The sequence below is a fragment of the Carya illinoinensis genome, chromosome 4 (genome assembly GCF_018687715.1).
Source record: "Carya illinoinensis cultivar Pawnee chromosome 4, C.illinoinensisPawnee_v1, whole genome shotgun sequence".
NCBI lineage: Eukaryota > Viridiplantae > Streptophyta > Magnoliopsida > Fagales > Juglandaceae > Carya > Carya illinoinensis.
Window position 1 is genome coordinate 17,321,342 of NC_056755.1, and position 11,041 is coordinate 17,332,382.

At 33.3% G+C, this 11,041-nt stretch overlaps 1 protein-coding gene across 1 annotated transcript; it reads right to left on the reverse strand.

Annotated features, from left to right (window-relative positions):
* Window positions 1–99: 99 nt before the first annotated feature.
* LOC122307373 (protein THYLAKOID FORMATION1, chloroplastic-like) lies at window positions 100–4,495 on the reverse strand. Its single transcript, XM_043120240.1, has 5 exons — window positions 4,167–4,495; window positions 2,653–2,920; window positions 1,881–2,097; window positions 1,169–1,284; window positions 100–500 (listed from the first exon to the last, which is right to left on the reverse strand). Exons 1-5 carry the CDS (start codon window positions 4,360–4,362, stop codon window positions 407–409), a joined length of 891 nt encoding a protein of 296 aa, XP_042976174.1. The 5' UTR covers window positions 4,363–4,495; the 3' UTR covers window positions 100–406.
* Window positions 4,496–11,041: the final 6,546 nt, after the last annotated feature.

The window sequence follows — 11,041 nt, forward strand, 5'->3', positions numbered from 1 at the left end:
ATAGCATTCTTAAGAATTTCTATTCTATACATAAAATAAACAAGGGTTATGAACATCTAAGGGGAGAGCAGGAAAACAAAAGTTGAGAGCGAGAGAGAATATCTAAGAAAACTGGATTTACCATTGAGAATACCGATTTCTATGCATTTTGAGTATTACAGTTATGAATTATGAAATACATTGTAGATTTTTCTTTTATTTTTCAGGGAAATATATATGTGGACATCGTCAATGGAAGATCATTCTGAATGACACCATAAATGAAAAATAACCAACTGCTAAAAGGGTGCCTTTAAGTATAAAAACTTCAACTCTATCTCAAAACCACTTAAAACAAATTAGGGGTTTGAAGATTCACAGAGGTCAGAGGGCGATGAGCAATCGGAGGAACCACCGGAAAAAAATTCTACAGGCCGGCATGCTGGTACTCCCCCAAACATTTTGTGATAGCCTCATTAGCCTGCGGCACTCCTGCTCGTTCCTCTCTTTTTTTCTTCTCCCTGAGAGCCAAATTCATTAAAAGAGAATACTATGGTTTATTTCACCAAATACAAAGTAAAATGATTACTGCTACAGTAAAATCACATAAAGTAATTCTTCTATTATCGATTGGTAATTTGATATGTCTGAAAGACCTACCCAACCACACCCCAGTTCAACCCTTTGCCATCTCAAGGAAGGCCAAGTGACATAAGAGCAAAATGGTACAAAACGAAAGTATAAAACAGGAAAAAAAAATATATATATATATACCATATCAAAGTGATGCAGAATTTTTCCAATACAACTAGAGTTTGCACTCTGGAAAAAGGTCCATCATGATATAAGGACTTGAAGTCCGAACCCAACTTGTGGTGTCATGCAAACTTAATAAGAAGGATTGTGTACGGGTTCAGAAACTTTATGAGTCTCATGCCCACAGGATTTAATTTCCTTTCCACCATGCTACAGTTCGGAAATTCAGATCGTTTGTGTAAGGTTATAACAGAAGACTGTTCAATCTTCATGTCTTGAAAACTTATAGTTAGCAGACCTTTTCCAGTCGACTTACATATAGTTTTCACACTCATGAACCAGACGACGTGCCAGTCCAGGAAAACGATTTAGTAGTACAAAATGAAAAGGTAATAAAACAAAATAAAGATTCTACTTTAGTATATGTTTTTACCTATCCATGTATTCCTTTAGCAGCTCTTTTGCCTGAACCAACTTGGAAAGCAGATTGCGATATACATCAAGGTCCCGATCCACACTTCTTTTGTTAACATTCAAGGACGCACAGAGCTGTTAGAAAGCAATGAGAGTTATTGTCAAACCATTAGTCGTAAACAATCATACATCAGCTCCACACTAAACTTTGTTGCTAACAATTTTTTTTCAAGTACAACAGAATTTAAAATCAAATAGGTCATTGTGTGATTCTGTGTCGAGATTTACCTCTCATTTTCATCTGAACTTTTGGCCATTTAAAAAAAAAAAAAAAACACAAATCAGATCCATAGATATTTTTAGTAATGAACTTGAGCAGGTGCATTGCCAGAAAACGTGTGACTCGTAAAGGGTACAAGACTGAGGCCAAATATGTTCGTCAGCCCTATACATATGAATATGCATGCCCCAAAATGGTACAAGTGAAAGTTCTTTCCAGTTGACGAACCAGTACTTTAGAGCATATTTTAAATTACAAATCTCCAAAACACACGTCTATTCTAATTTTCTCATAATCTTCAAGAGCAAGAAAGTTGATTGACTTACTATATATCCACTGGTAAATTCATCATTATGGGGAAAGCAGACACAGAAGAACCTAATATTATGCTTCAAAAATCATCACATAGAAAATCGAGCTTAAAATAGAAGGGTTAGGTTAATGGTCTAACCTTTTCTAAAATTTTGGGTTCAGTTGCATTTGCCAACTCAAGAAGACGAAAGAGCCCAACAGCAAAGAAACGGCTGTAGCTGAAACTCCCCTTACCCCCAGCTCTTTCTGCAATGTCCTTTAATATCCCCTCAACTTCTCCTTCTCTGGATGCAAACTCAACTAATGAACTAGCAGTTTGAGCCCGAGCCCACTCTTCCAATTTTTGTGCATCAATTCTGTGGTGCATATCAGGAGATTAATCAATGTTAAAATTACTAATGCTTCTCTTAAAACTTGAAAAGTGCTTTACAAAATACGGTGCAAATGTTCATAAAGTACTTATATGAAAAATTTGCTCAACAGCATATCCAAAGATTGATTGCTTCCCTTCCACAATCAGTCTACTGAAGTGGTAATTGATGATAGTCATATAATTAGGACAGTTTCTTTTCAGTGGAAGACACCTCAAACTTTTGTAAGAATCCATCCCACATTTTCGTGCAGGTTATATTCACTCAGCTTACCTTTTATCCTTTTTTAAGAGCTTTATACATATACAGCATGCTTTTTGTGCTACTTATCTAGCTTAGCTGGATTTCTCTTAATTGCCATACATGGTGAAAAATTAGCATATTGCAATAAAACAATCTTCCCAGCATAAACGATCACCAATATCCCATTGCTCATGTTGTAATAAGGAACAATGCAGTATCGTCCCGTCAAAACATAAAAATTAAAGTACAGAAATGAAAGGAGGCAGTACAGGAAGATAAGAAATAATTTAGTCAAACCTATATTGTTCTGGGTCCTCCTTCAGTGCCTTTATGTATGCTTGGAAGATGGCATCTCGATCCTCATCACTAGGGTATCCATCCATGAGTTGATCATACACGGTAACAAAACCGAGGGCAAACACAGGGTCATAACGGTATGTTCTCTTGTACTTCATCAAATGTTGCTGGACAATCAGCTCCTGGATAACATTGTTGTAGACAGCGGGAATAGGCCGCTTATATGACTTGAGGAAATTCAACTTCGTCTCAGATACAGTGGGCAATTCTGCAAAGCAAGTAAAATAAAATCACGACAAGGAAAGATATTAAGGATCTTTTGTTCTTCTTCTTCTAGCTAGGAATGATAAAATAATCTGAAGCAGAAAACATTAATCATATGGGATACAAAACCTCTGATCCTATTCAAGCATTACTATTGGAAATGAGAAATCCTGAAGGATTCAGCATGCCGTTGTAAAAAGACTATCTCATCAAATTTACTTTTAAATCAAAGGAAGGGTTGCTTAAAGAATTGTAAAGGGATAAAAATAAAATTAAATTAAATTAAATTAAAAAAAGAAGTCAAAAGGCTTTGGTCATCATTTTGGAGTAGAAACATAATTTTGAAAAACATATGATCACTTAATGAGAAACCAAATAGCTAAAGAAACATCAACCCAAATCATTTTCCCAAAAAAAGAAAAAGAAAAAGAAAGAGTTATCTGAAAGATTGATGAAGAAAAATCCATACCTTTGAAAAATTTTCCAACAAAAGAGAAGCCAAAAAGCTTAAATTCCCATTGGATAGAAATGCAAGATTATACTTCATAAGATTAGTTAGGGCATTGAAAAAATTTCCTACATAAGGAAAGCAAAGATGCTTAAACTCCCATTGGATAGAGATACAAGATTATCCGTCATAAGATTAGTTAGGGCATTGAATAAATTTGAAATCTTGATAATTTCCATTTTAATACAACCACTAATTCAAAACAAAACAGAAAAGAAAAAATAACAATGTCAATATAACCAGCAATGACAAATTCACAGTCCTCCTTCACTGCTCTCCACATATCTTCTTGGCAGTCTCTGGGGGCACTAAAATTAATCAGTTTAACGAGGTATCCAACTGAAACAATAACATGACCTCGACATAAGTTTTTGCGGAAACATTAGAAAGAAATACAGTTCAGATATGATGAGTCTTCTGCCTCAAATTAATTTCAAAATTCTTATTTGTCCCACTCGTATGCTTTTTGAGGATGGTTAACTTTAACAACAAGCTTGAGTTATTTCAAACCATATGCATATCCAATGCAGTGATTCCAATCAAAATAACACACCAAAATACAAAAGAACACAGAAAACCCTATAGCTTCGCAATGGCAAACACATCAAGCTATTTCTTTAAAACAAACTTAATCGGAGAAAATGGAAATCAAGTTACCTCACTAACTGGAGCTTAAAAAATAATTAAATTTCTCTCAGTTTTGTTCATTTTCTCAGCAATCAAACAATGCAGAGAAAATCACCTATGGACGTGGACATGCAATGAATAGCCAGACGAGACGAAACCGAGGCTCGAATGCCCACACAGTGACATGACAAGCTTGTACGCAACCGGAACCCTTCAGAATTCGTTGGCAAAGTACGAGTCGACGATACGATTGCTCTTCGATCGGGATATTGACTCGGTACTGAGAAAGACAGAGAAGATACAGAGGCCATTGTACAGAAAGAGAGAAAAGCGGAAAGTTGTAGTTAGTAAAATTCCTGGAAAACGAGGTTCATTTACAGAGATTTTCTCGGTGAGAGAGAGAGATAAAGAGGTCCATGGAAAGGAGGCTTATCCAGTGTGTGTGAAATTGAAACTTCATGGAGGAGCCTGTAAGAGTTTGACACGTGCATGTGTGATGGTGGTCAGGTTATTTTTTCTCATTTGTCGGAGGTTTCGGGGTTTCGCAGTTGACTTCCCGGACTACGGTCTGCGAGTGCGTTGAAATGCAAAAGAGAAAAAATAAAATAGAAAATAATAATTTTTCTTTCAATTGACATCACACATATATATATATATATATACTAGTAGAATTAAAATGTTCAAGTGACGTTTGCCTAGTGGAGGCAGATTATAAATGTAAAACTTTTTCATGAAAGCAAATAATAGTATAAAAGAAAAATATAATAATTGTATTAAAACAACTGTATGTCTGAGAAATTGGAACATAACAAGTTGTCTTCTACAACAATAATAGATTGTGGCACCCAAAGACATGGACCATAGTTGAAAGTCTGATATACAACCTTTACTGTTAAATCAACACAAAATGATAAAAAAATATATATATGAATCCTTTGATGTTTTTACTCTGATCTATCATTTTGTGTCATCATGTACAGCATCAATAGAAACGACATTGAAATTCTTGAACTGCTTTTGGTTGAGTCGATCGAGGTCTGCAAGAAGTTCAATCTTCCACTCTTTCTGTGAAACTTGTGCCACAAGATTTTCTATATATGACAAATGTTCCTGCAAAGGGAATTTTTAATTATAATTGCATAATTAATAAAAATTTAAATAACTTATATGCTGAAAATTTATGTCTTCTAAATTAACACAAATTTTTGAATGCAATGTTTTTAATTAAATTACTACGCATGTTATAAATAATAAATAAAATTGACATAATAGACAAGTATATAAAAATCAATTTCAACGATTTTTGTTATAATTTACTTTTAAAAGTTTTTTTAATATAAACCTCAATGTATTTATAGATAATGTATTAAATATGTTAAAAATTTTGAGATAGATTTTTTTACTTGCAAACAATAAAGCGAATGGAAAATAAGAAGATGTACATATCCAGTATGATTCATAAGCTCAACTGCTGAACAACCGAATGCTTCTTCTACAACTTCACCAAACATAATAGCAGATAGTCTTCCTGTATTATCGTCGAGTTCAACATATGCTCGACAGCTATAAATTTGTTGGAAATATCATTTTAAGTTAGAATCAATAAAAACTATACATTAAATCTATTACATAAATTATCAAATAAAAGATTTGAAAGATGCATACCATGGTTGGGAAATACTTTCGTGTTTGTAATAGTAACAAAGGAATGTATCATTGTAATCATATCCAGTTCCTTTATTACAGCCAATACATGACATGTAAAAAAATATCTGGCGCAAATCAACCACAATTATCTTCGCCTTTATCCAAAATTTTGTTTTCTACATCACATTAGTTAGAGACAATTTTTTAAAAGAATTGATTGTATAAATATTTGAATATGTTACTAAGGATAGGATTTTACCGCCATGGGTTGCAAACTTTTGATGAATTCAGCAACATCACAATTCTTGATTATTTCCCGAATGCCAACAGAAGATAGATGTTGCCCAGATGACTAACACAAGAGGGAGGGTGAATTGAGTTGTATTAAAAAAAATAACAATTATAAATCAAATATAAAATATAAAATATAAACAAAATATGAAATAACAATAAATATAAAGAGTAAGGGTAAGAGAGAAGCAAACTCAGTATGTTAACGAGGTTCGGCCCCACTGCCTACGTCCTCGCCTCAAGCTACCCCTTGAGGATTCCCAAATTCACTATTCAACCTCCTTCAGGTGGAGATAGAAACCTATTACACCTTTGAACAACACCGCTACAAAGGATCCGTGTAGAACACCCTCTACAATTGCAATCACCTTACACGTGGTGATTCAACTATTCCCCGTGTAGAATACTTTCTACACGCACAAGGGTTATAAACACCCTTTTTCTGATACAAAAGCTGATAGTGGGTAGGTTATCAGAAAACACTCCTCAATGAGTGAAATAAGAACAATACAGCGCAAACTATATCTCTCAAAATGAACAAGGATTAAGGCTCAATGCGTATAGAAGAGAGAATGAAAGTTTTGAATGAATGTTGTATGCTCTGGATGTTGTGAATGTAAAGCTCTCAAATGATCTATTTATAGGCATATGAGACTTCATATTCAAATTTAAAAAGATTCACATGTCAAAGACAACATCATTCATTTTTTTCAAAAAATTCAAATAAAAGGTTCTTCTTTTTCAATTGTCAAAGACAACATCATTCAATTTTTCAAAAAAATCAAACCTAATATTTTACTTTTGACATATGACAAAATGAGCACACTTTCATTTTCAAAAAATTCAAACCTAATCTTTTACTTTTTGCATATGACAAAAGGAGCACACTTTCCTTTTCAAAAAATTCAAACCTAATCTTTTACTTTTTATATAAGTCTAAAAAAGCATCAATCACTTTTGAAAATATTCAAATAAAACATGCACATGTGAAAGATGACAATCAATCATCTTTAATATTTTCAAAGTTCAACCCTTTAATCAAGGCATGCATATGAAAAAGATGACAATCAATCATCTTTCAAAATTTTCAAATTTAATTTTTAAAAATATTCATGCACATGTGGAAAATGTGGAAAATGTATTTTAATGCTTTATAATAAAATATTAATTTTGAGCATTAATCCTAACTTCGAATTTTAAGAGATTTACAACATTACTCTATAACTTTAATGTGAACTTGTTTCCTTCTTGCTCATGCTTGGTTATTGATGTGCTTGATTCTATTGTGTGAACAACTTGAGCTTGAAACTCCTTTATTCTTTGAATTCATTTGTTATCATCAAAATCCATGTGTAGATTTATAATCACATGAAACTTGAAACCTTGGGTTCAACAATCTCCCCTTTTTGATGATGACAAATACTTGATAGAACTTGAAACCTGTATTAATACTTAAGCTCCCCCTGAAAATATGCGTTAGTTTTTCAAGCAAAAGTATAAATATAATTCCAAGCATATATAACAAGTTTAGTAATTTAAACAATGTTAATAAGCATATATAACAAGTTTAGTAATTTAAACAATGTTAATGTTTTAGTCTAATACTTCTCCCCCTTTTGGCATCATTAAAAAAGATCCGCAACAAGTAAATGGATCTGAAGAAAATGATGCGTTAGTAGACACTGTAGATAGTTAAAAAAATAAATAAATTTCATCCGTTCGTGACCCGACAAATGCGGCTGGAGATTTGAAAAAAATGATTGATGTTGTTGACAAACGAGATTGAAGGCTTCGAGTTTCTAAAAAAAATGTCATTTTCACCGATCGGGAAAAAATACATTTCTCTTTGACTTGGATGATAGCTTGTCTTGTTCTTTATGCTATCTCTATAAAATCAGTCATGAAATTCATCCAATCCGCATCAAGTTTTCTTCTCATCTCTATAACTCATCTGCATTCCTTCAACATTCTCGTTTTAAGCCTTCTATTCTTTTCTCAATGGCTCATTCTTTTAACATTTCTCTAGATCCATCCATGAGGCATTCTGCATCTCAACCTCCTGTCCTTTCTGCAGCTGCCATTGGTGTCATGTTGCAGCAGGAAAATAATAATCTGACTAATAAGTCAGATTCTGATGCTATTTATGACTTGGTGAGTCTTGGGACTCGCTACTCTTCCTCTATTGTTGCTTTTTCTCAGCGGCTACAAGCCAAAAATCATGAAGTTGAAAAGCTCAAAGAACAAATTGTTGTACTTCAACGAATTGTTCAAGAGTCTCACACAAGGGAAGGAATCATTCGGCAGAAGAATAAACAGTTGAAATCTTTATTAGATTCTTCATTCCGCTTGCCGGTTCCCATGGATAAGAATGACATGATATTGTATGAAGAGAATGAGCGTCTCAAACATGAGGCTAAGAATCTCAAGTTTATGTAAAAGTATTTAAAAAATCTATCTCTATTTTTATTGACTCTAGTCTATCTTTTAAGAGATATTCATAGTATGCATCATACCTATTTCTCTTCTGATCATACATAATCTATCTTCTGGTAAAGGTTTTGTGAAAATATCTGCTAACTGATAGTGTGTGTTTGTGAATTCTAGTACTATATCGTCTTTCTGCACATGATCTCAAAGAAAATGATATCTTATTTCAATATGCTTAGTTCTAGAATGTTGTATTGGGTTCTTTGAAAGATTTATAGCACTTGTATTGTCACATTTGATTGGAATGTGATTATACTTGAGTTTAAAATCTTCAAGTTGTTGCTTCATGTAGAGAACTTGAGCACAACAACTACCCGCAGCAACATATTCTGCCTCAGCAGTAGATAGTGCAACAGAATTTTGTTTTTTACTAAACCAAGAAACTAATGCATGACCTAAGAAATGGCATGCTCCACTAGTGCTTTTTCGATCTATTTTACAGCCAGCATAATCTGCATCTGTGTAGCTGATTAGATCGAAAGATGTGTGCTTAGGGTACCATAACCCTAGGTTAATTGTACCACTAAGATATCTAAGAATACGCTTAACTGCAATTAAATGTGATTTTTTTGGAGACGATTGAAAGCGTGCACATAAGCACACACTAAACATAATATCTGGTCTACTGGCTGTTAAATATAATAAGCTACCAATCATACCTCGATATATCTTCGAGTCAACTGGCTTACCGGATTCATCTTTATCAAGTTTAGTTGATGGGCTCATTGGTGTTCCAATTTCCTTAACATTTTCCATCCCAAACTTCTTCAGTAATTCCTTAATATATTTTGATTGATTGATGAATGTCCCACTTTTTGCTTGCTTAATTTGCAATCCGAGAAAGAATGTAAGTTCTCCCATCATGCTCATCTCAAATTCTTTCTGCATAGTCTTAGGAAAAACTTGACACATATTTTCATTAGTAGCACCAAATATTATATCATCAACATAAATCTGAATCAAAAGAATATCATCATTTTCATATTTAATGAAAAGAGTTGTGTCGATTTTTCCTCTTGAAAAACCTTTTTCAATCAAGAAACCACTAAGTCTTTCGTACCAAGCTCTAGGAGCTTGTTTAAGTCCATATAGTGCTTTTGTGAGTTTGAAAACATGATTTGGGGAAATATGATTTTCAAAACCTGGAGGTTGCTCAACATATACCTCTTCATTTATAAAACCATTTAAGAAAGCACTTTTAACATCCTTTTGAAAAAGTTTGAAATCTTTATAACAAGCATATGCAAGTAGCATTCGAATAGCTTCTAATCTTGCGACATGTGCATATGTCTCATCATAATCGATTCCTTCTTCTTGATTAAAACCTTGGGTTACAAGTCGAGCCTTATTTCTAATAATGACTCCGGACTCATCTTTCTTGTTTCTAAAAACACATTTTGTTCCAATAATAGTATGATTTTTGGGTCTAGGAACAAGTGTCCAAACATCATTTCTTTCAAATTGATTCAACTCTTCTTGCATAGCTAGAATCCAAGATTCATCAAGAAGTGCATCATCAATATTTTTGGGTTCAATTTGAGATAGAAAAGCAGTATAATTGCAAATATTTCTAAGAGATGATCGAGTACTTACACCTTGTGAAGGTTCTCCCAAAATTTGTTCCACTGGATGATCTCTCACAAATTTCCACTGTTTGGTTGCATCTTGTATTAAATTTTGATGATCTTTCCTGATGGCTCCATGTTGAATTTCCTCTATTGTTTTCTCTTTGTTGAGATTGAGACTTTCTGTATTATTTATACCTCCTGTTTTTTCATCAATAGATTTCTTGGAGAGTGAAGAATTAGATTCATCAAATACTACATGCATAGATTCTTGTACAGTCAAAGTCTTTTTATTGAATACTCTATAAGCTTTACTATTAGTAGAATACCCGAGAAAGATATCTTCATCAGATTTTGCATCAAATTTGCCTAAATTATCTCTGTCATTCAAAATAAAACATTTGCATCCAAATACATGAAAGTAACCAATGTTGGGCTTTTTCTCATTCCAAAGCTCATAGGGGGTTTTATCTAATTTAGACCTTAGCATAACTCTATTTATAACATAACATGTAGTACTTACCGCTTCGGCCCAAAAATAACTAGGCAAGTTATTCTCATTGAGCATTGTTCTTGCCATCTCTTGAAGAGATCTATTTTTCCTCTCTACTACCCCATTTTGTTGAGGAGTTCGAGGAGCAGAAAAATTATGCACAAAACCGTTTTCATCACAAAATGTTTCAACATTTTTATTAACAAACTTTTTTTCCCTATCACTTCGGATACTTGAAATAGTATAGCCCTTTTCATTTTGAATTCTCTTGCATAACTTGGTAAAGGCATTATGTGCCTCATCTTTATAAGCAAGAAAGATGACCCAAGTATATCTAGAGAAATCATCAACAATAACAAATGCATAATATTTTTCTCCTAGACTTGCAACTCTATTTGGTCCAAAAAGATCCATGTGTATCAGTTGCAATAGTCTAGTAGTGGAAATATGTTTCTTAGTTTTAAAAGAAGTTTTTGTTTGTTTACCAAATTGACATGCATCACAAAT

Bases quoted from the DNA above. Each gene is read 5' to 3' on its own strand.
- LOC122307373 (XM_043120240.1), bottom strand. From the start codon at position 4,362: ATGGCCTCTGTATCTTCTCTGTCTTTCTCAGTACCGAGTCAATATCCC. The intron at 2,921-4,166 runs GTGATTTTCTCT...CTTGCTTTGCAG, and splicing joins TTGCATGTCCACGTCCATAG to AATTGCCCACTGTATCTGAG. The intron at 1,285-1,880 runs GTTAGACCATTA...GCTTTCTAACAG, and splicing joins AACCCAAAATTTTAGAAAAG to CTCTGTGCGTCCTTGAATGT.